At 44.1% G+C, this 25,719-nt stretch overlaps 1 protein-coding gene across 1 annotated transcript in view; it reads left to right on the plus strand.

The window, feature by feature from the left end:
- MATCAP2 (microtubule associated tyrosine carboxypeptidase 2) overlaps positions 1–25,258 on the plus strand; it is a 52,527-nt gene extending 27,269 nt beyond the window's left edge. The window contains exons 5-7 of the mRNA XM_082259509.1: positions 17,876–18,181; positions 20,440–20,537; positions 24,844–25,258. Coding sequence (XP_082115635.1) covers positions 17,876–18,181; positions 20,440–20,537; positions 24,844–25,005 — 566 coding nt within the window. The 3' untranslated portion in view covers positions 25,006–25,258. The remainder of the gene's footprint in view (positions 1–17,875; positions 18,182–20,439; positions 20,538–24,843) is intronic.
- The last annotated feature ends 461 nt before the right edge of the window (positions 25,259–25,719 follow it).

The raw sequence follows: 25,719 nt of genomic DNA on the forward strand, positions 1-25,719 counted from the left end.
GCGCCACCCTTTATATAGGCCTATGCCTATGACGTAGCCGCACGTGGATCACATGTTTCCCGCCCGGCTGACGCGTGACTTTCCCGCCTTCTTTGACTTGAATCAGCCAATCAGAGTTCTTCCCGCCTAGAAACTCCATTCAAAAACCCGATAAGCAAAAAAAACATAGCGGCGATTACGCTAAAGTCCCGAATTTAAAAAATACTTAACAAAACGATTGCAGCCACACTCCCATGCCGTCTAGGCATATTATTATGCCCAACTGACATTGGCTGACCATTACCGCTTCTAATGGTCCATGAAAGCAATCAGGGGACTCTACAGCTCTGTAGATGTGTCCACACACTTTTAGCTGAAAGCCAATAGTTATCTTGTGAAATATACTCATACTTCTGCTGTCACTAACATCTACTTGTCTCTATCCTAAGCACCATCGGTTAGCTAAAGTATAGAAGCTGCAGCTTTGAAGCTCTGTCTATCTAAAAGTTTGGATTAGGATGTTTGATAAGGGATGGGTCAGTACTTGACTTATTAAGGGGCATTTATCAAGCAAAATAGTGACAAAATTAGATGCATAGCTATTATATGGCGGTCCATTTTCATCCGATCTCCCATAGAGGAGAGCGGGGATCTGACAGGTCCGTCTCTGCAAAGTAAGCGGAGAGGGAGCTGTCATCCGCCTGCTCAGCAGGAATCGGCGGATCAATCCTAGCTCATAAAAACAAAGTCTGCCGAGCGCACCGCTCATGTGAAAGGACCCTAATGGAAAGTGGAGCACTCGTTTTAAGCATCAATTTGGAGCAAGAAGCACTGGTTGAGCACAGCTGTTGTTAATGGGAAATTGCATTCACCATTGTTTTTCTATCACTTAATTTGTTTTTATATTTTTTTACTTTACCTATCACATGGACTATTGTTTGGCACAGATCTGAGTATATATATTATTTTTTTATATACTGCTATTGGATTTAATCCATGTTGTTTTTCATGTATTGAGCACTGTGGTTTATTAGTATATATCAAAGCTTTGCATGATTACGTCAGGTGGAACGCAAACCGGAAGTTCGGCTCGGTACTGCTCGATACCCTGCAAAGAGGACGCACAGTCTGGTAGCTGACGGCAGTTAGCCGGTCTTTGTGGAATCCTACCTGCACAGTATTTTACTACCTACTTTGGCTTTTTAATCCACGATTGGTGGATAATAAAATATTAATTTTACTACACCATTGGGAGCAGTGGCGGCCCGTGCATAGGGGGCGCCAGAGCGCCGCCCCCCCCTAAAAAAAAAAAGAAAAAAAAATAGAAAAAAAAAATGACAAAAAGAACAAATAAAGTTTTGAAAAAAAAAAATTGTGTTCGCAGGCCTATGCGCTGGGCCTGGTGGCTATGGGGGGGGGGGGTTTACGACCCAGAAGAGGCGCCGATTGGCTGCCTTCTGGGGGCGTAACCTGGGCGCAGGAAAAAGCGCTGAGCCACCCCCACCTTCGTGATATCCTGGCTGTGATTGGTCCAGTCTCCAGCCTGGACCAATCATCATCCAGGACATCGCTGACGCACGCACCGGCACCGCCCGATCTCCTTCCCGCCGCCCGGACCGGAAGACAGAAGACTGAAGAGGAGGACGTCCACGGCGCTGCTCGTCTCGGTTCCCGGAATCCCGCCGCCGTCAGAAGGTAAGTGATTGAAGCCGACCTGTGCCCTCACCTGTGCCATGCCTGTACCATCACCTGTGCCATGCCTATGCCATCACCTGTGCCATCACCTGTGCCATGCCTATGCCATCACCTGTGCCATACCTATGCCATCACCTGTGTCATCACCTGTGCCACACCTATGCCATCACCTGTGCCATGCCTATGCCATCATCTGTGCCATGCCTATGCCATCACCTGTGCCATGCCTATGCCATCACCTGTACCATCACCTGTGCCATGCCTATGCCATCACCTGTGCCATGCCTATGCCATCACCTGTGCCATGCCTATGCCATCACCTGTGCCATGCCTATGCCATCACCTGTGCCATCACCTGTGCCATCACCTGTTCCTTGCCTATGCCATCACCTGTGCCATGCCTATGCCATCACCTGTGCCATGCCTATACCATCACATGTGCCATGCCTATACCATCACCTGTGCCATGCCTGTACCATGACCTCAAAGTCATGCAATTTTTTTACCACGTTTTTTGCAGCGAAGCAATACCTATTACATTTTTCTTTTTGCGCCCCCCCCCAAAAAAATTTTGAGCACCAGCCGCCACTGATTGGGAGCCTATCTCTTTTTCCATATATCCCTGATCTGACTACACTGGACTAAAGAGGAGCCATATATCAGGTCGCAGGATACCTAAAGGGAAACCCATCCCAGCCCAGGGGGGCAAACCAAGCGTGAATGGTTCTAATGCCGTAAGGCATATAGAACCCATTGGATCTGGTTTAGCCACACCACGGTGAAAATTAATTGGATGTCACAGAAAATACGGATTTATATTTGAGCACTTGCACTTTTGAAAACTATTGGACAGTCACTACTACTTAAGGACTTTATATTATTTGATTTATTGGAGTGTTTGGAGCACAACCAGTCACTTTATGCACCAGATTTATCCACCCCTTTGATATATTATATATATTAATTTATGTTTAATGCACATTCTTGATTTATGTGTCACATCTCCTATATATTTATATTTATAACTTTTACATTACTGAATATCACTAGGGTTTCATTCAGCAAGCGCCATAGTTGGCCTTTCTATTTTTGGCTGTACCCTCAATACCTATCTTCTATCCTATAGCAGCTGCTGCACCGATTGCACATATATATTTATATATATTTATTTAATTTCTTTAACCACTTAAGTCCTGGACGATTTTACACCCTCCCTAACCAGGCCCTATTTTGCGATTTGGCACTGCGTGACTTTAACGGACAATTGCGTGGTCGTGCGACGCTGTACCTAAACAGATTTGACGTCCTTTTTTCCCCACAAACAGAGCTTTCTTTTGGTGGTATTTGATCACCTGTGCGATTTTTTGATCATGTGCTATAAACAAAAAAAGAGCGACAATTTTGCAAAAATAACAATATTTTTCCCATTTTTTTATATGAAATTCCCCAAAAAAATTTAAAAATCTAAATTTTTTTAAATTTCTGGCCAATTTGTTTTCTGCTACATATGTTTGGTAAAAAAAATCACAATAAGCATATTTTGATTGGTTTGCACAAAAGTTATTGCGTTTACTAACTAAGGGAAAGATTTTTGTCATTTTTGTTGTTTTTTTTTTTAAACGAGTAATGGCGGCGATCTACGATTCTTGTTTGCGGGACTGCGACATTGGAGAAGGAGGGGTTAAGTGTGTCCCTAGGGGCGTGTTTCTAACTGTGAAGGGGTGTGGCTGTTTGTGTAACTACAGAGATGTACGATCCTACATAGCAGGACCGTATGATCTCTGCACTTACACTGGGGAGAATGACAGGCGGCTTTGTTTACATTAGCTGCCTGCCTTTCTCCCTCTGTAATGGACGATCGCGAGGGGACACACGCGGGGGTGTCCGTGAACGAGCGGGGGCGGAAGCGCGCCACCGGCGGCACGCACTCGCCCCCTATTGGCTCGCAGGCGAGAGACGTACCCATACGTCACTTTGCCTGCACGGGCCTGACCGCCGCAGTCAGCAAGCGGTTAAATTTGTTTGTTAATACTATTTACATAGATTATTCCTAGGCGCGTGGAATATTCCCAGGTATATTTTTCACACATATATATATATATATATATATATATTTTTTTTTTTTTATATTATATTTTTCTAACACCTATAACTAGCGCAGTACTATTTAGAATTGTATTCGTATAGCACATTTATGAGAGCGTCTCAGCAGCTTAGTAGAATTTAACTCTTTGCAATAACATTGTTCACTTAGTAGCTCGCAGGACTTTCATTTTTTAACCTTTACAAAAAGTTTGGCATGATACGCATAACATGGCAAAACGTCCTTTCCCTAACTAACTCTAACAATGGCTGCCCCAGTGTACCTGCACAGGTAAAGTCCTTATAGGGGAAGTCCATAGCTGGCACAGCTCGACTGGAGAAGTTCAAGACTTGGGTGTATTCCAAAGGCTGGTACTTCGTAGATTAACTACAATTCTTAGCATGTCCTTCAAGGTTCTTGTTCTTAGCCCGCTGATCTGCGCTATCTTGAGACCCGAACCTCTGACATTTATATCTCACAGGACAGAAAGTTGGACCCCAAAGGCCCGTGAACGTGAGAAGGAGGTTTGAGGCAGAGTTAACCCCTTCCCTCCTTAACCTGGGCAGCCACGCTAGTCTGGTTAGCATGAAGACAGTAGGCACCCAACTTTGATCTCCTGCCATAACCAGCTGGAGGATCAAATAATCCCTGGGAAACACTGATAACCGGGTGCCTGCCACTTATGGCTCGTTTAGATTTGCAGTTTGGAGGTATTTAAGATGTGCAGTTGAACCATATTTTCAGCGCCTCATCACCACCTGTTTTAACTGCTACCCCTACTGTGCCCAGATCCAGTACTGCCCTGTGGTCCTATCCTTTTATAACCCTCTGCTTGTTGAACCCCCTCAAACAAGAACCCCTTGGCCTGATTTGCAGCTCAATAACTGTCACCACTAAAAACTATACGGTGTACCTAAAAAGAAATTGCATAGCTGTTCATCCTTCAAAACTGCGTGTCAATTTGTTCTGTGCAAATGGGGCAAAATCAAATGTCCTCTGGATATATTCTCTGCAACCCAAGTGTGTAAATGCCACTAGATGAAGTTGAGGTGCCAGTGCCACCTAGAGGCCATAATGAGGTATTTTCCACATTTACCATACACTTTCTCCATCTGCAGAGAATATAACTTGAGAACATTTGATTTGAACCCTGTTTGTACAGAACTAATTTACATACAGTTTCAATGGAAGGACAGCTAAGCAATATTCATTTTTATTTTTATAAATACACCCCTTGGTGTCTGTTCTCACCCCTGCCCACCAAATTTGAGCTGATTAAAATCCCAGCTTATCATAGTAGGTACTTTATTTACATAATGGAGCCAATTAGTTTTTTCCTGCTGGTTCAGAACTATTTAGCAATGACATGCTGGGAGTAATGCTGGGTATACACAATGTTGTTTTCATGCATTTTCACCCAGTTTTTTCATTTGCAAAAATAATTAAATAGACAGTCAACCTCCCTGCAACAGCTTCAGTTGTCTCATGGCTTGGATAGCAATTTCGGTAGGAGATTTCATGGATCTATTTAGCAGTTCTGTCTGCTGCTTTTATTTGCTGTCAGGATGAGTCACTTCTGACATGTTTTCCTGACACCAAGAGAAAAATGGTGACAGGGGAGGGACCTCCAGCTGATTGACAGCCTCAGCTCTGTTCCTGTGTGCTGTGTGAAGAAGGGATCCCTTCCCTCCAATCACCTCTCCTCGCTGAGTTCTGCAGAGTGTAACTTCAGCTAACTTTTAGTAACTTTTATTAGTTGAGCTAGATGGACCTGTGTCTTTTTTCGAACTGACTAACTATGTAACTATGTAGCTCCCAGCTACATATACAGATATGGCCTTCCTGTTTTTTACTATTTATTCGTATGGCCTTTCGTTTTTAACTTTTTTTATACTTTTCCACAATCTGGGCTTTTTAGTGCGTTTTTTTGTATGATCACAATAAAGTTATGTTTTAGAACGCTAAAGGCTCGTAGCACACTCGGACTAATTAAATAGATCAGACATGATGAAGTATGGCCGTTCCCCTGCACATCCAGAATGAAGCTAGTGGCTGAGTAATATGGCTTCCGGAGAGGGAGTAGCAAGATGGCGGTGTTGTTCCGTCCCCTCCGTTGCCTGGATACGGGCGGCTATAAATATTCCGGAAGTACGCTATGTTGACGCCGCTCCAGTTGACGTCATTGTGACGAAACGCGTAGGGCGGAGTCTCCGACGTCAAACGTCACTTCCGGTTGTCGGCCGTGGAACGCGGAAGCCTCCCGGCGAACACGACTCTTCTGATCCTGATCTACTGTACGAGTGAGTCTACTACGCCGCTTTTGTATGACTGTATGTTTCAACAATTCACCATGGGGTATTTTTCCTTTTATGTGAGCACTCAGGGCACCCGCCGCTGACCTTTTGACTGCTCGCTTATCACGAAGAGGAATCTCCCCATACATCAGCATACAGGTTGTACTAATTATTTAGCGCCACCTAGTGGCCACTCGTGGAATTTCACCTATCCACTTTTCTCACCAAAAATATTTTTTTCACCTATGTTTACACATATGTACGTGGCACATTTATAGTTTATTTGGAAACTACTCACATATTTCCGGTTGTGGGTTTTTTGTCACGTCATCAGTTTACTTTATTTTCTGCATTTATTGGTTGATTTGAATAAATCTCTGTTCCTACTTTTTATCCACAATTTATTTTTAGATATTGCACCATTTGTGGGTCACTTTACCAATATATCCCCTTTCACGTCACAAGGGGCACTATATATGGTTGCTTTTATTTTATTTTATTTTATAGGTAGCGCCATCACCAATCTTCACATTTCTTTTAACATATGTAGCTCCCCGCCCCCTTATTTATGAATTCTCAGACTGGCTTTAAAATGCAGCACTTTGAATGGAGAGAAGAAAGGGCTGCAGATACACAGAGATAAAACAAATCCTTCTATATAAATTATACCTGTCTACCTGAGGCCAGTCACTTCACTGGGCATATGAAGGGTTTACCACCACTTTAAGGCTCCATTCACACCTGAGTGTATCGTTTTCAGACATTTTTTTGGGGCGTTTTTTTGCAGGTGTTTGGAGGCAAACATTGACATCTAACCAACACTTGTAATCTGCCAAAAACAAAAAAGAAACTCATGTACCTTTTTGAGCTTCAAGCGTTTTGCTTAAGGCGACAAAACGCTCATATGTAAACAGGGGCCATTGAAATAAATGGGATTTCGCTTGTTGGGCGTTTTTGGAACTTTAGAGATGAGCGTTTTACGAGCTGAAAAATGCTCAGGTGCTAAGGTTATCCCTATTTTTTATAACCATGTGGTGCTCAGTTGGGATGAAAATTCTATTATATTTGAAAACATTCAGGAAAACATCAGTTTTAATTTTGGCAGTAAATTCCGATTTCGTTTTGGTCATAGTCTTTTGACTAAAATGCTGTTTTAGTCGTATTTTAGTCTTTTGACTAAAATACTTTTTTAGTTTTAGTCATATTTTAGTCAACTAAAATCTTCAGGATATTTTAGTCTACTAAAATCTTCAGTATATTTTAGTCAACTAAAATCTCATACATTTTAGTCAACCTCCCCTTCTAGATTGTAAACTCTAACGACCAGGGCCCTCTAATTCCTCCTGTATTGAATTGTATTGTAACTGTCTTGTCTTCCTTCATATTGTAAAGCTCTTCGCAAACTGTTGGCGCTATATAAATCCTGTATAATAATAACTACAAATCGAATGGGTTTAGGTACATTTTAATGTATTATTTAAACATTTTTCTGGAATCTTCAAACAAATTATATAATCCTGGAGAAATAAATATTGAATAATATTGTAAGCTCTAACGAGCAGGGCCCTCTAGTTCCTCCTGTTTTGAACTGTATTGTAACTGTATTGTCTTCCTTCACATTGTAAAGCGCTGCGCAAACTGTTGGCGCTATATAAATCCTGTATAATATAATAATAATAATAATAATATGTTATTATTTATGGTATAAGGGCCGGTTCACACTCTTGCGAGTGCGGCGATCGCATGTAATATCGGAGCGCACTGCTCCTTCATTACATGCGATCGGCTGTGCGGTGCGAATTCAGCCATACACTTTGTATGGCTGAAATTCGCACTGCACCCGCACAAAAGACGCACAGGACCCTTTTTTCCAGCCGCATCGGGATTGGATCGCACAGTGGTTCACACTTGTGCGATCCGATCCTGTGCGAACTGTAAAGGCCGCACTGCGATATGCGATCAAATTGGGGGTGTCGTTAACATTTCATTGACACCCCCTGCGTATCGCATATGGCAGTGTGAACTGCCAGGGGTGCGTTTGCGATGCGGGAACAGGCTGCGAATTCGCAGCCTTTCCGCATCGCACAAGTGTGAACCGGGACTTAAGGTTTGAACACGCACTACAGACACAGATTCAGAGCCGGTTCACACTACTCCGACTTGTCAGGCGACTTGGTCGTCTGACAAGTAGCTCCCAATGCTGTGCAATGGAACCGTTCTAATCAGAGCGACTCAAGTCGCTCCGACTTAGAAAAAGGTTCCTGCACTATTTTTTGGCGAAGTCGAAGCGACTTGCATTGACTTCTATTATGAGAAGTCGTTTGCAAGCCGCGATGGTCACGCTGCACGGGCGACTTCAAAGTCACCCAAAGTCGGGACAACTTTGAGTCGGATTAGTGTGAACCGGCAGTTAGGCATTGTGATAAATAACGTCTTTATAAATAAAACCGAGTTCATAAACAAAAAAAATATTGCTTTTTGACAAACAGAAGTGCAACTTTAAAATACAAAAAAAAACCAAAAAACTGTGTAAACTCTATTGGTTGTAATGTCATTGCACACACATCCTGAAAATATTACCAACATTAAATATTAAGAAAAATATAAGAAAAACCTTTTTCCTAAATTTTTCTCTTTCTGCAGCTTAGTAGATGCCCCTTACTTATGCTTATGCGGTGGTGCAACACATGTTTAAACTTTAATGTGCTATCAATACAGGCTCTGGATGAATTGTGTTGCCGATTTAGAAATGGCCAGCAGAGGAGTGTTCATTTTGATGTCAATTTTCAATTCAGTTTTAGTTATAGTCTTATGACTAAAATGCCATTTTAGTTTTAGTCGTATTTAAGTCATCTGAATTGTTTTAGTTTTAGTCATATTTCAGTAGACTAAAATAGTGTTAATTTAGCAGACGAAAACATTTTAGTCTACGAAATTAACACTGGAAAACACACACTAAACATTTTCTACCTAATATCCCTACTCCATAATTTAGACAAACACGTTGGTTATATGAAATATTTCTCGTGTGACCAGAATATAAACTAGAATAGATTTTTATTTTCCCTAACAAACCTCAATTGCCCAGCACATTCCAGGGTGTTGTCGTTGAGGGAATGTGGGAGTAGTCACTGTTTCTATTTTTATTGCTACGTGATTCTATTCTGTAATATTGCTTCAGCCTTAGCAGAATATGTTCACTGCAAATTCATTCACCTCTTCCATCCATTGTTCTCTCGTCGTTCCTCAGAGTGACTTATACTGGCTTACTGAATGATATATTGCGAAAACAGATGGTTTGTAAATCATCAATTGCAGCCAATCAGGAAAAGCAGTGTATTTATGAAAAGTAGTGCATGCACTACTTTTTCGGCGTTCTGGTGCGATTTGAAGACCATTCAGGTGTAAGCCAGTATTAACTGGTATCAAACCCAAAAGCAAATATTTATTATATTTCAGCCTAACGATTCTTAGATGTGATGGCTGCATTCGTTTTCATCTTAAGGCCTCTTTCACATGGACGTTCCATATGTCCGTATATCACCCCATCCGTTTGCGGGTGATATACGGACATAATGTATGTCAATGGGATTGCGGATGTCAGGGGATGACCATCCGCTGACATCCGATTTGCGTCCTTTCAGTTCTTTTCCGTTTTTTGGAACAGAACCCTATTTTTCTTTAAAAAATGGAAAGGACGCAAAATCGGATGTCAGCGGTGTCATCCGCTGACATCCGCAATCCCATAGACATAAATTATGTCCGTATATCATCCGCAAACAGATGGGATGATATGCGGACATAGGGACCGGATGACACAAGTGTCATCTGTGTCCGTAAAGAAAAAAAAAAAGTGCCGGAGCGGATCGCAATACGGTCCGCTCCGTGTGAAAGAGGCCTAAGGCTTTCTTTCTTCTATTTTCATCTGGTGATCTAGCCAGTAAGTCTGTTGTTTTTCTTTTTTTTTTTTTTTTTTTTTTTTTTTTTGAAAATCTTTTTATTGTTTTAAACAAGTTAACAACACATAGACAAACATTGGTACAATAGGTCCACCAACCAGCCTCGCCACACACGGCATGCGCTGGAAACAGAAATACATTCAGAGGGGGGCGCCCACGCAGGAGCAAGCAATCACCGAAACAGCAGTCATAACGTAATAAATACACGTTAAGGTACAACAAATTATACACCAATACAGGGGACCCACCATGCTCCAAACGAGGGGACCCCGCCGTGTCCCCCTGGCAACTAGCCATCGGCCGGGGCATCCCCACCCAGGCAGTCAGCCAGGATCGGGATTGCGGAGTCCGCCAGCCACTTGGCCCAGACCCTATCATGCTTCTTGGGGCAACCTCTGTGAGTATACGTATCCTTATACAATGGTATAACTGAATCCACCAGCGCCCTCCACCGCCGAAGCGGGGGGGGGGACCGCTGTCTCCAGTGAAGAACAACATTCTTCCTGGCGTAGAATAGCATGAGACCCAGGAGAGTGCGGTCCGCCACCCGGGGTAGCAGATCATCCAGCAGGCCCAGGAGGGCCAACCGCGGAGTGGGGTTGATCGATATCTGCAATATTCCTCTGGCCGCCGCGAACACCCGCGACCAATAGTCCGCCAGGGCCGGGCATGTCCAAAAGATGTGAATAAAGTCCCCAGGGGTGCTGCCACAGCGCCAGCACTCCGGGGAGTTAGAGCCATGAATCTTATGCAGGCGATGAGGGGTAAGATACGCCCGATGTGCAATCTTATATTGTACCATACGGTCCCTGAGTGAGATCAAGATCTTGAACGGGGAGTCCCACATCTGCTGCCAGTCCTCCGCATCCAACTCCGGAACATCCCGGGCCCAACGCTCCCGGAGGCCCGTGAGCTCCGGAGAGAACACCCGAAGGAGGTGAGCATGCAGAACGGAAGCCGCTCGGTCAGAACAGTCAAACCGGAGAACCCGCTCCAAGTCCGACTGCACCGCCCCCCCCCCCCTGCGGAAACTGGGCCCTGAAGGCATGGGACAACTGCAGGTAGCGAAACAAGTGGGATGAGGGCAACCCGTGAGATTCAAGGAGGCGGGAGAATGTGGGAAGGGAAAGGTCTGAGGATAGGTCCGAGACCCTTTTAATACCAAACTTGGTCCAGGCGGCCGGATCCGGCAGAGAGTAGAGGTGAGGTAAGGTAGGATTGATCCACAGTGGTGCATTGGGGGAGACTGCGGTGTCGGGGTAGGCCTCCAGGGCCAGGCCCTGGCGCCAGGCTCTAATCGTCGTCCGCATGGAGGAAGTCAAAGGATATGGAGCCCGGAGACCCCTGAAAAGCAAGTGTGTCAACGCCTCCACCGACCCCAGCACCGCAGCCTCCGTCACCACCGCGGAGTTGGAGGCGTCAGGAGACAACCACCACACCGCAGTGACCAGTTGGGAGGCCAAAAAATATTTGTGGCAATCTGGGAAGGCGAGACCCCCCTGAGACTGAGGTCTCATAAGCGTGGAGAATTTGTACCTGGGAGGGCGGGAGCCCCACAAGAAGGAGGAGAAGAGCTTATTGAGATTAGCAAAAAAAGCTTTGGGGATCCACTGTGGTGAGTGGCGGAAGAGATACGTCAGTTTGGGGAGGATTTTCATTTTCACCAGGTTCACCCGCCCCAGCAGGGACAGAGGAAGGTTCTCCCATGCCTTCAGTTTAGCCCTGATATCCCGCACAACAGGGTCAAGATTCAGTGAGATAAAGGCCGTGGGATCTTTGGAAACCCGCACCCCCAAATACACAAAACTATCAACCCACTGAAGCTCGAGATCCGACGGGGCGGCAGCACGTGCAGCCCCATCGATCGCCAGCAGCTGAGACTTGGTCCAGTTCACCCGCAGGCCCGTGACCCTGGAAAAACCATCCAGGATGTCCAGGGCCCCCCGGAGGGAGGGACCAGCGTCCTGCAGGAACAGCAGAAGGTCATCTGCGTACAGAGCCACCCTCTCCTCCAGCCACGCCACACGCAACCCCCGAACCTCCGGAGAGGTCCGAAGTGCCTCAGCCACAGGTTCCATGGCGATGGCGAACAAGGCCGGAGAGAGCGGGCAGCCCTGCCGCGTGCCCCTGTACAGTGAAAAGGGGGCAGACAACCGGCCCCCAAGACGGATCATCGCTCTGGGGGAACGGTATATAATCTGTAGCCACCGGATGAACAAAAGGGGGAATCCCATTCTCCTCAGCACTTCCCACAAAAAGGGCCATTCCACCGAGTCGAATGCCTTCTCTATATCTAGAGATGCCACCACCCTCGTGCCAGCGTTCAGATGCTGCGTCTGTAGATTCGTAAACAACCTGCGCAGATTAATGTCCGTAGACCTACGGGCCATAAACCCAGTCTGGTCCTGGTCAATCACAGAGGGGAGGATAGGCCGAAGCCTGGAGGCTAGGATTTTAGTGAGGATCTTTAGATCGCAATTAAGTAAGGCGATCGGTCGGTAGGAAGCACATAATTTAGGATCTTTAGGGGCTTTGTGAATTAAGATGACATGGGCTTCTGCCATAGAGGGTGGCAAAGAGCCCACCTCCAGACAGTCATTGTATAAGGCTGCCAAGAGAGGGGCCAGAACCACCACGTGAGTCCCATAAAATTCAAGTCTGTTGTTTTTCAAAAGAATTATCTCTCTTGTAGCTGTATCAATTAAAACACCAAAAAAAAAAAAAACACAAAAAACAAGAGAAGGGCGCACTGACCTAGTGCAATTCCATTAAACCATTTATTGAAGAGTAAAAAAAAGATATCATACATTATACTCACAAACACAGGTTGCAAATAGACATGTGAAAATCCTAATACAATCAGGTGATCTCTAGGACATGGATACATCCAGTGCTAAAGAGGGGTATGGACAGCGTCCGTACTGGTATGGGTGACGCGTTTCGAGAGAGAACCCTCTTCATTAGAGCCATCAGCCATACCAGTACAAACGTCATCCATAACCCTCTTTAGCACTGGCTGTATCCATGTCCTAGAGGTCACCTGATTGTGTTAGGATTTTCACATGCCTATTTGCAACCTGTGTTTGAGAGTATAATGTACTGTATGATACCTTTTTTACTCTTCAATAAATGGTTTAATGGTATTGCACTAGGTCAGTGCGCCCTTCTCTTGTTTTTTGTTGTTTTCCAGTATATGTGGACACCCATGGTCCTGAGAGGGCAGCAAGAACCTAGACACTACCAACACTGTCTTTTCCCTTATCAGAGCACCTGAGCGCAGGAGAACTACTTAGATGTATCAATTACACAGCAATGAGACAAACCATTTAACACTGTCAGGGGTGCTCACAATGATCAGCTTTTATTTATTTTTGTAAAACCTTTATCCCAAAAGGTAAAAAAAAAAAAATGCTATAACTGTTTATAAATTACTAGCTGGGTTTGGTTTCAATGTGTTAGTGTATATAAATCTGCTAGTCCATCTAACACTAACAGAGGGGAAAAAGCCTAAAAAAGAAAACTTATGCAGCCACACATCTAATGATTGGTAATCTGCAATATATTATTATTTTGGTTTTGGGTTTAATACTGCTTTATAGAGGAGCTTCAGTCAGAGATAAAAAAGTAAAAGTCAGCAGCTACAAATATTGTAGCTGCAGACTTTTTATGAAAAGGCACCTACCAGAACAAGAATCCAGCACTGTCCTTACCTAGTCCAGCTTAGCGCAGCTCTTTGGGTTCCCGGTGCCATCATGTTGACTGTGGGGGTGTCACAGCTGGATCCCGCTGCGCATGCACGAGACGCACTGCGCTCCATGAATGGTCCCTCAGCCTTCTTGGACCTGTGATGTGTCCCAGGAGGTTGCGGGCATTGGACAAAATTCTGCCCAAATGGCCTAGTAGGCGATCCAAGCAAACGTGGGAGCGGGTACCTGTCAAATTAGGTTACTGCCCCCCCCCCCCCCAAAAAAAATAAAGTTTACAACAAGGAGAGAGAGGGGGAGAAGGTGAAGTTCTGCTTTAAAGTGATATTAAAGAGGTGATACTTACCTGCTCTGTGCATAAATATTGTACAGATAGATCCCGTACCTTCTCACCAGGCAGTCCCCCACCAACACTGTAAGCTTTCCCTACTCTGGGTGCCTCCTTAGTAAACCAAGCCAAGTGCTAAGGAAGTACTGTACATGCTCACTCCCGTGTCCATAGACACAGACTGTGCTGGTAAGCCACGTCCTCACCTCCTTCACAGGAGTTTGACTGACAGCAACAGGAGCCAATACTCAGTTTCTCCTGTGAAAATAGAAAGTGAGGGAGAGGTGCTGGAGCCATAGACGGAGACGTAGACAGAGCCAGGTAAGTGTTTAGGGATGGGGGAGGACAGGTAGTGGGGAGTTTTCTACCTTCATGCAGAGATTGCATTAAGGTAGAAAAAAAAATGATTTCGACTTTAATCACTTCGGCACCAGAAGGTTTTATCCCCTTAATGACCAGGCCATTTTTGTGATACGGCACTGGGTTACTTTAACCACTTCCCGCCCGTCATATAGCAAAATGATGGCCGCAAATGGGTTGCTCTATCCTGACTGGGCGTCGTACGACGTCCAGCAGGATAGGCCGCTCTGCGTGCCCCCAGGGGGGGGGGGGGCCCGCAGAGCGGCGATCGGTGGTGCAGTGTGTCACTCTGACACACCGCATCTCCGATACCGGTAAAGAGCCTATGACGTAGGCTCTTTACCATGTGACCAGCTGTGTCCAATCACAGCTGGTCACATAGAAAAATAGGAAGTGCCGTTAATCAACTTGCTTCAGTTTGCGCCTGAGCGGCGCGAGTAGAGGAGAGCCGATCTGCGGCTCTCCTGACAGGAGGAGGTCTGTGCTGGTAATCAGAGCATTGATTACCAGTGCAGACCCTTGGGGGATGCCACTAGAGCCACCATGGATTGCCCACCCATGTCCACCAGGGATGCCCACCCATGCCACTAGGGATGCCAATCAGTGCTCAGGGAGCCTGTCAGTGCCCTCCTCATCAGTGCTGCCCATCATTGCTATCCATCAGTGCCAGCCACCAGTGCCCATCATTGCCATCTATCAATGCTGCTCACCAGTGCCCATCATTGCCCATCAGTGCCACCTATCAGTACCCATCAGTGCCACCTATCAGTGCCCATCAGTACCCGTCAGTGCCGCCCATCAGTGCCCATCAATGGTGCATATCAGTGCAACCCATCAGTGCCACCTCATCAGTGCCTCCTCATCAGTGTCTGTCAGTGCGGCCTCATCAGTGCTCGTCAGTGCAGGAAAAACTTATTTATTTACAAAAAATGTACAACATAAACAAAAAAACTTTTTTTTTTTTTTTTCAATCTTTTCGGTCTTTTTTATTTGCTTAGAAAAAAAGAAAAAACCTTGCGGTGATCAAATACCACCAAAAGAAAGCTCTATTTGTGGGAAAGAAATGACATAAATTTGGTTTAGGTACAGTGTTGCATGACCGCGTAATTGTCATTCAAAATGCAACAGCGCTAAAAGCTGAAAATTGGCCTGGGCAGGAAGGGGGTGAAAGTGCCCTGTATTGAAGTGTTTAACTGACAATTGCGCGGCCGTGCGATGCTGCAAACAAATGAAATGTATGTCCTTTTTTTTCCACAAATAGAGCTTTCTTTTGGTGGTTTTTGATCACCTCCGCAGTTTTTTTTATTTTTACGCTATAAACAAAAAAAGAGCGACAATCCGGAAAAAAAAAAAAATACACTCACAGTATAGAAGTGTAAAACATGCCCATCAGATATTTGGGGGAGCCACTTGGATCTGTCCTGTGGACACCGCACTTTGCCAGGGAACCGCTGCAGATGAAGAAGTAGCTTGGAACGTCCTATGGCCACTTGGAAGTCCGGGTAAACTTCCTAGTAACCTTCTCCACCTAGTGGCCATAGGGCGCTCCATACTACTTCTCCATCTGCAGCAGTTTCCTGGCAAGGGGTGGTGTTCACAGGACGGATCCAAGCAGCTTCCCCACACATCTGATGGGCATGTTTTTCACTTCTATCCTGTGAGTATGTTTTACTTTTGCAATAAATTCTGTCTTTTAATTCTACACTCAGGTAGCGCTTCCAGTTCTTCCCCCTTGTTTTTATCGCACAGAGCTGGCTATACTCAGAGAATAGCTGTCGCCATTCATCCACTTACAAAGACTTACAAAGTTTTTAGGACTGATTTATTTTACACTGATGATGTGTCCCCTCTGAGGGTCCGTGGTTGTCACAACCACATTAACTTGGGCCAGTCCTTGTCATTTTCTTGCAGATCAAACAGAAGCTAAGATGGCAACTTCCTTAGTTGTAAAGAATAGGAGAGTTTAGTTTCCCTTTGAGACTCGATTCACACTAGCACGACTTGTCAGGTGACTTGTCAGCCTGACAAGTCGCGCTCCCTCGCGGTCCATTGACTGCTACAGGACCCGTTCTAATAGGAGCGACACAAGTCGCTCCGACTTAGAAAAAGGGTCCTGTACTACTTCGGGGCGACCTCGGAGCGACTTGCATAGACTTCCATTATGTGAAGTCCATGCAAGTCGCTCCGAAGTCGTGGTGCATGGGAATGCACAAGTCGCCCCCGAAGTAGTACAGAGTCGTGCCGCCCCAGTGTGAACCAACTCTTAAGGCTAGGTTCAGAATATAGACAATGCAGTTAAGGGGTCCCAGTAGATATAAAAACTCTGCAGCTTTGTAAATTGTTCATTATTTTTATTATCATACCTGTTGGTCATTTATGCCCACATGGAAGCCTAGCTGAAAAACTCCCAGTTAGCAATCTCCAAGTCCTGCCTTGTTGCTAGGACATAAAAACTGTTAGACGCTCACTGCCAGCATTACAGGAGTGAAAACCAACAGGGCAGGATGTTGGGATTGGTAACTGGGTGTTTTTCAACCAGGCTTCTGGGAGATGGCCTCAATGGCCTACAGAAATGACGATAAAATGAATGACCATTTTACAAAGCTGCACAGATTTAATACTGGGACTTCTTGACTGCACAGACTATTTTCTGGAAAAGGTGAACTTAGCCTTCACACATAACGAATGTGACATTTTGAGCCATGGTATCCTTGAAAACAAGAAAAACTTTAAAGCTTGTTGAATGAAATAAGAGCTGCATCTGATGCAACAATGTGCAGGTTCTCTGCTCGCTGGAGCACCCCTTCCTCCTCCTGACAGTGCTGTGTTGCTATAGCAATATAGTGTGGGGCTGCTTTGAATTTTCCGATAACCTTAAAACTTTTTATACAATGAAAACTATTCTGATGAATTCGAAAGACACATCCCCTCTGCGGTTTATTCAACTAAAGAGGCCCCTTGACGACCGCCAGTCTAAATTCCACATAATATATATTAGTAATGCTTGTCCCAAAAGTTCTGTAGGATCTGGCAACCCTAGATCGATGCGTTGGTGACCTGTCTGGGCAGTCTGATGTTGGAAATGCCCCCCCCCCCCCCCATCTTACTCTGGTACCTACTAACTAGGTATGTGCAATACATAAATATTTCAATCTCAATCTCAATATAAAGCTGCAGGATGTCTGAGTATGTCAGTGTGTTATATATGTTTTCTCTTAGCACACCTGGGAGTATTTTGGCTACTGGCATTTATATACAAAATGCATAAATAGGCGCCTATAGACTGTTGTTCACCTGTGGGTATACCAGAGCAATGTGAAGTAGAATAATTATGTGTAATAGGGAAAGGACTGGAGGGTTGAGTAGGCGATTTCCTTTAATGTGCTCTTACACTTTAAGCAAGCACATACATGCGGTCAGATCAACAAAAATCAGTTGCCATATTATGCCAATCATGATTTTTTTCCCTACAGGCACCCATTATTTTCGCGGAATGAACAATAATCAGCAGCCTTGGAATAACGTCAATGGTCGTAAGAAGTATGGTTTAAAGCCAGTCAACCCAACAGAAGAAGGTCTTGCAAGCATACACAGTGTCTTATTTCGAAAGGATCCCTTTCTGTGGAGGGCTGCTTTTCTATATTATACCGTGTACCAAGCCAGCCACATGTCATTCAGTGAGTTGTTCCAGGATGTGGGTCAGTTTGTCAAAGATCCAAACACACGCTGGGACTACTGTGTACGGGCAAAGAGGGGCTGCACTGACACATCACAACCAGGTAAATGCAAAAATTATATTATATTATTCCACTACCAGTTAATAATGCTGTGCAGGGAATGTACAGGAGGCTGTTATGAATAGAATTACACTAGTTTCAGGGTTGTTCATAGTATAGAGGCTAAAAGCTTCTGGAAGGTTTCTAAGATGGTGTCCTAGGAGACTTTCTGAAGCTGGCAATTACAGAGAACGCCCCGTTCTGACGGTGGATGTCAGAATACCTGAACAGCCGCTGTTCGCTTGGCAATTTTCCACCTTGCCCCTTTGATTTTTCGAAGGATGTTTGGTCAAAGGATTCCGAAAGGTCCACCCACTAGGTGGATTTTGGGCAGTTCACCAGGGACTGACCAAAATTTGCCCAGTGTATGACCAGGGTTACTCGCATGCAGGAATTCAGTACTTGATGGAACAAAGTACATGTAGTACTTTGTCCCATCTCCATAGGTTCCCTGAAACACAATGTCAAACAAGGTATCAACCTTGGTGCCCAGCAACCTGACAACGCAGCTAGCAAGGAGATGACTGCTTTGCTAGCAAATGCCTGTCTCCGCCTCCCAGCGATTGCCGAGGCAAACACCGCCAGGAGACATGCAGACTTGCCTGCTAAATAAAATATAATTTTCTATGGAGATATGCTGTCTGATTTGCCAATAAAAGACCTTTCTTTCACTATGGGCACACCAGGCAACAAGCATTTGGCCCATGCCGTGGCGATACCAGCCTAAATTTGCTTTAGTATATAGGAGGGGTGTTTTTACAAGCATGCCCTCACCCATTGTGTGCAAGTATACCAGTATTTTCGGAAGACACATACAAACGTCTAAAATGCCTTTTTATTATTTGTGTAGCCATTGCTTGGCTAAGAATGGAGAATGAGAGAAACACTGGCTGCAGCTGCTTTCTATAGCTTCTGCCCTGAACTGGTTAACAGCAACATCATTAAGAGGAGGTAGCTGCTGAGCAGGAAGAGTTCAAAAGACAGAGTCAGGCAGCACTGCACTTCGGGAACTGTAGTCCAGAGGAGAGAGACTCTGCTGTAATCATGAGCTTTTGGACTGAATTTCCTGACTTTTGGACTGAATGAAGAGCTGCATTTTCTCATTCTGTAGAGGACACAGCTTTCTCTTGCAAGAGGGAGCCTGGCACGCGCACAGCACTGTCTAGTGTGCACAATCACTGCAGCATATCAGCAGCCTGAGTGGGATCCTGAGTGCTGAGCCCAGATGTGCCGACAGCCAGAGTCACTTGGGTACAGAGCAGAGAGTGGACTAATCGCTGTATGTGACCAGAGGATGAGCTGCATTATCACTGGGACTGATGAGCTGCTGTTGTTGAGATTTACCATCTCATGCTAGAAAGACTGAGCCCTTTAGGAATTGACCATACAGCCATCTAGTATCTTTTTTACCTGCAGGCTCGACTAGGACTATGCACATGTGCACCATCGATACAACTGGGCCCTAGCTCTACCCAGCTGAAGAGACTGTCCCCTTACAGTTGCTACACAGTGACCTTCACCTATTGCTCATGCTAATACCATATCCTAGTCATTAGGGTGCACCAGGGTGCACTCTAGCCTAGTTATAGTGTTATTATTCACATTGCCGGTAATGCTTATATGCATTGTTTATTGCTGACTTTGCTGATTAATGAGTTATTTCCAATCTAATGGTACAGAACTCTATTCTAAATTACCTTGGCATGGTGATTATATTGTCTAGGGGACTGTGTCTGATCCTACCTGTGTGTTTATTTATGATCAAACCACCATTTATTCTAACCATTGCCAATATATTGAGTTCATTTACCACTAATTGGTCTTGTGTCTATTTCCTGGCTGTAATTCACAGCCAAGTTAAAGGTATCTACATTTCATTTTCTATAGGTTCTTGCATTAACTTTCATTCAACCAGGTGTGTCAGAGGGGCTGAGGATGTTATTGGAGTCGTGGGGCAGTATAGAGAACCCAAATTACCAAGCAGCTCCTGCAGGGGTAGCGCTACATTAATTTATTTAAATCAATTATCCAACAACATACATGTCCTTTGGGTCTCATAATGAGTCTGGTCTTCTGTTTCTCTGACCAGAATCCTGAAATGGGGAACACATATACTCCCATCCACACTGCTAAGGCTTGAAAGTGACAGGAATCCTGTCCTGGGAATAGTTTTAAGGACCCAAGAAGCTCTGGAATGGTGACTTCTGGAGCTCCTTGTTTACTTCACTGGCGCTAAAACATTTTCTTTTTCATCTTTCTAGGCTGTTTTAGTAAAGATCAAGTGTATCTTGATGGGATTCTTCGAATACTAAGGCACAGAGAAACCATAGATTTCCACCTGTTGACAGCCATGGGAAAGGTATACTTCATGCTTCCCGTATTATCAAATCTTACAATAAGAAAACATTTAAAATGCATCCATTACAGTTTATGTTTGCTTTAAAGATTTATTTAGAATCAAACAATAGAAATGACCGTGCAGCTTTCTTTTCCAACACAATTTTTTTTCCATACTGTACTGTAAAATGGAACCCAGCTCCAAAAGTGGATATAGAGTTTTAAAGCTGTTAGGGCTGAGGCCCATACTGACAGGTAGATGACAGGTAGACCACATTCTTATCCCAAACCCTTAGCAGAGAGGCTGGGTGTACTGGATAGGCCATTTGATTTGAAAAATTTGAGTAACAAACTTGAGCATGTGATTAAAGTCCAACCCTGTCAGCAGGAGCAAAAGGAGCCATGCAACATTTTAGCCTGCATTCACACCTGAGCAGAGTGTATTCCCGACACATTAGGTATTTTACAGGCATTTTTGCACGTGTATCAATATTTAGGAGTTTCCTGGGCTGACAAAGGGAAGGAGAGCAGCTCTGTAGGAATTCTTCCTACAGAACAGAATTCATTCTCATTGAAGTCTAGGGGATCAAAAATTATGCTGAATAAGTTCAAAAGAAGCTCAAGTACTTTTTTGAGCATTAGGCATAAGGTGAAAAAAGCTCAAGTGTGAATGGGGACTTAAAGTGTATCCAAGCATAAAGATTAATATATTGCATTTATGAGTACCGTATGTAAAATGTGGTAGCCGCAGTAGTTTTATTTTTTCAAGCTTAGAACATTTTCGACAAGTATAGAAAATACCAATTAGCCTTGCCAAAACTGCAATGTCCTTGTCACTTTCTGTGAGCTGAAAGGAAGTCACAAAAACTGAACCGAAACCAGAAATATCCCTATATTTCCTGTGTAAGGTAATAGTCCCACCCAGTTACTAAGTAATGGAGACCAGGAAAGGTAGACATATGTAACAACTGTGGTTCCCTTCACAGACACAATGGAGAAATACAAAATTAACGTGCTGCGCCAAAATAATTAACATAAATGATAACAAAAACAAATAATTAAAGCGCAGTTCCGGCCACAAAATCGACATAATTGATTTTGTGGCCATCCGCTTGCTTTTAGTCACCTGTAAAGGAAATGGATAGTTACGATTTTTTATTTTTTTTTACTTACCTTGTTATTGTAGGAAAATATACTCACCTTTCTTCCACTTCCTCCCTCGGCGGCCGCGGCCCGCGCCGTCACTTCCGGTTTGCAATGATTCCTGGGAGCTGAACATCATCGCTCCCAGGTATCAATTCGACGGCACCGGCCCCGCTCGTCACTTCCGGTGCGTCACCGCATTCCCTGCTAAACAGCTTCTGGGCATGCCCAGAAGCTGTGGAGGAATGCGGCGCCGCACCAGAAGTGACGAGCGGGGCCGGTGCAGTGCATTGTGGGACCGAAGAGGACGGAAGAGGATGCAGAAGAGGACGCGCTGGCTTCAGCTGCCCACATCCGAGATGGCAACACTGGAGAAGAAATTTTAAAGGTAAGTATTTCTTCTTGCAGGTAAGTGCGACCCGGGACAGTACAGAGGCTATCCATTATGGAATGTACTAGCCCTGACTGTCCCGGGGGTATTTTTATTGAAAATTTTTTTTCATGGCCGGAACTCCGCTTTAAAGATAAATCGGTAGATACATGATAAATAATATACATGCAATGTCAAATCAATAGCAAAGGATCGCCTGCTTAAAAAGTGTGCAAGCGTGATGACGACACCATGAACTTGCTGTGAACATGAGTTTTTAAGAGGTACAGCCTCTTTTTCTATGAATATGAGATTTTCATCTTGATGTATCCATCTGTGATCCGGATACATATAGGAGAATGACAGTCAGGGCTGGTTCAAGGATTTCTGACACCCTAGGCGAAACTTCATTTTGCCGCCCCCTTGGCTCTGCCCCTGACTCCACCTCCCCCTTTGCCCTACCCATGTATATCGTGGAGGTGGCGGGTGGAGTCTTTTGCAGCCCCTCTCCACTTATTTCTTCAGCCATGGTCTGCAGGCTTGCACCTGCGCCTCTGGACCTGGCCTGAAAACAAATAGAGGAGGCACGAGCTCGCTTCCTCAAAACTGCGATGGTCCGCAGGTATATGGATAGGCTAGTGTAGTATATAGACAGGGTAGGGTAGTATATAGACAGGCTAGGGTACTATATGGAAAAGCTAGGGTAGTATATAGACAGGCTAGGGTAGTTTATGGACAGATTAGTGTAGTACCGGTAAATAGACAGGCTAGGGTAGTATATAGACAGGCTAGGGTAGTTTATGGACAGACTAGTGTAGTAAATAGACAGGCTAGTGTAGTAAATAGACAGGCTAGGGTAGCAAATGGACAGGCTAGGGTAGTATATAGAAAGGCTAGGGTAGGGTAGGCTGGTCATCTATACCTTGCAGAACAACAGATAGCTAAAAAAAAAAAGAAAAAAAAAAGCTGTATACATACAGTTCATAAAAACTATATTTAGTATCAGTGAATTTCCATCAAATAGGTGCAAAAATTAAATGAATTATGAAAAATGCTTTGGTAACATTTATGTGTGTTACACTTGGATGAAAAGGCCCTCATTGAATTATATAAATCAGTGCGCTGACATTTTTTAGGTGATACCTAGCCATCTAGCCTAGCCTAGATATCTAGCCAGTTTTTACTGCTCATAAACCCCACACCATAAATATTGCAATACATTTAGAAATCTTTATTCATTTTGGTATGCTGCCATTATGATTGTAGCGTCAAGATTTAAGAAACTGTGCTATCTTCTATACCTGGGGTCTTTAAACTTTCTAAACTATGGGCCAGTCTACTGTCCTTCAGGCTTTAGGAGAGCCAAACTGGGGCCAGTGGGAATAGAAAATGCCCTGTCATTGGTGTCAGTGAGAAGAATAGTACTCCATCATTGGTGGCAGTGGGAGGAATAGTGCTCCATTATTGGTGTCAGTGGGAGGAATAGTGCCCCATCATTGGTGCCAGTGGGAGGAATAGTGCCCCATCATTGGTGCCAGTGGGATGAATAGTGCCCCATTGATGGTGTCAGTGGAAGAAAAAGTGCCTCATCATTGGTGTAAGTGGGAGGAAGAGTGTCCCATTATTGGTGTCAGTGGAAGGAATAGTGCCCCATCATTGGTGTCAGTGGAAAGAATATTGCCCTGTCATTGGTTCTGTGGGAGGAATGGTGCACTATCACTGGTATCAGTAGGAGGAATCGTGCCCCATCACTGGTGTCAATAAGATGAATAGTGCCCCATTGATGGTATCAGTGGGAGGAATAGTGCCCCGTCGATGGTATTAGTGGGAGGCATAGTGCCCCATCAATGGTATTAGTGGGAGGAATAGTGCCCCATTATTGGTGTCTGTGTAGGGAATAGTGCCCCATCATTGGTGTCGGGAGGATTAATAGTGCCCCATTGATGGTGTCAGTGGAAGAAAAAGTGCCCCATGATTGGTGTAAGTGGGATGAATTGTGTTCCATTATTGGTGTCAGTGGTAGGAATAGATAGTGCCCCATAATTGGTGTCAGTGGAAAGAATATTGCCCTGCCATTGGTTCAGTGGGAGGAATAGTGCCCTATCACTGGTATCAGTAGGAGGAATTGTGTGCCATCATTGGTGTAAATAAGATGAATAGTGGAGACCACAGTCCAAAGTGACCTATAATCAGCCTATTGAGTTCCCTGTAAGTGCAATCACTCTTACTATAACATATACAGTAGTATAGTATATTAGTAAGTATGTTCAAACACAGTACTAAACATTAACTAATATACAATACCGCACAACACAATAACATTATTGTGCCGTCTTTTATCATGCCAGTGAAAAGGAATATGACTAAACAAATTCTGGGAAATTTGTAAAGAGTGTTGTAGACCGTGCGTCCATGGTATGGACATCCTAGCCTCAGTGCCGTCCCTCCACTTGACACATTCCGACCCAGGAAAGTACATGAATCTGTTGCCTGCACCAACATTTGTCTCACGGAGGAGTGAAGAAATTCTCAAAAGTGTCTATGATACTCTATGAATTTCCCAGAATTTTTTTTAGCCACATTCCTTGACTCCAGCTTTAGTTTCTGCATTATACACAGATCCGAACCAAGAATTAGTGTCTAATATACAGTATTAAGACTGCTCCGCATACCAACAAAGTAAAAGGTAAGGTACATTTTACAGGGATAATGATTGTTGCAGATGAGAAAAATGCCTAGTATTTTACTTTAATTTGGTTTAAAAATATGATATGCATTGTTTACTATTCCTAAGTCTGATTAATTCCTATCAAAGGTTTCATTTGAAGACGTAGACCGTTTAAAAGACCTTGCTGTTGTGCACAATGCCAGGATCCCACAGTTTCTCCAAGACAGAAGTCGATATATGGAGTATTTGGAGAAGATCATGGAGGTGAATGAATTGACAGATGAAGAACTGAAAATACTTATTGCTTGAAAAACTCCATGTTCCATTACTCTTACAGCTAGACTCTGCCGTAGATTTGGACAGCTGAAAAGGATACGGTGCAATACTTTTATAAACTATTGTTCAAACGCACACAAAAGTTCTGAGCTTGACATGTTTTACTTCTTTCCTTTTTTTCTATTCTTTATATAGATGTCACTATTGTTTATTAAAATAAGATTTATCACTTTTAAAAATGATATTACTTTCCCCAGTGTTATTAAATAAAAACGTATGCACTTTAGAGATTGGACATTCCTAGCCTGTAATAATTTTTATCACGTATTTTACAATAAAGAAGAAAATTATCATTTTATTGCACTGGAGAAAAGTTTAAAATTAGGCATTCAGCCTCTCACTCTCCAAAAACCTTTAGTCCCGGTTCATATATATGCGATGCGGGAACCCTGCGAATCCACTGCTGATTCCCGCATCGCATTCAACTTGCAGGCAGTTCACACTGCCATATGCAAATTGCTGGGGGTGTCAATAGAAAGTTAACGACACCCCCAGATCAGTTTGCATATCACAGATATGAATCGGATCGCATAGGTGTGAACACCCATGCAATCCGATTCTGGTGCGGACCTAAAAAAGGGTCATGTGCGAGTTGTGTCCGAAAGCGATTCAAATTCATTCATACAATCCGTATGGCTAAATTTGCATCACACAGACATCACATGTGAATTGTAGAGCAGTGCACTG

Source organism: Pelophylax lessonae, assembly GCF_965119305.1.
Source record: "Pelophylax lessonae genome assembly, chromosome: 5".
NCBI classification, from domain to species: domain Eukaryota; kingdom Metazoa; phylum Chordata; class Amphibia; order Anura; family Ranidae; genus Pelophylax; species Pelophylax lessonae.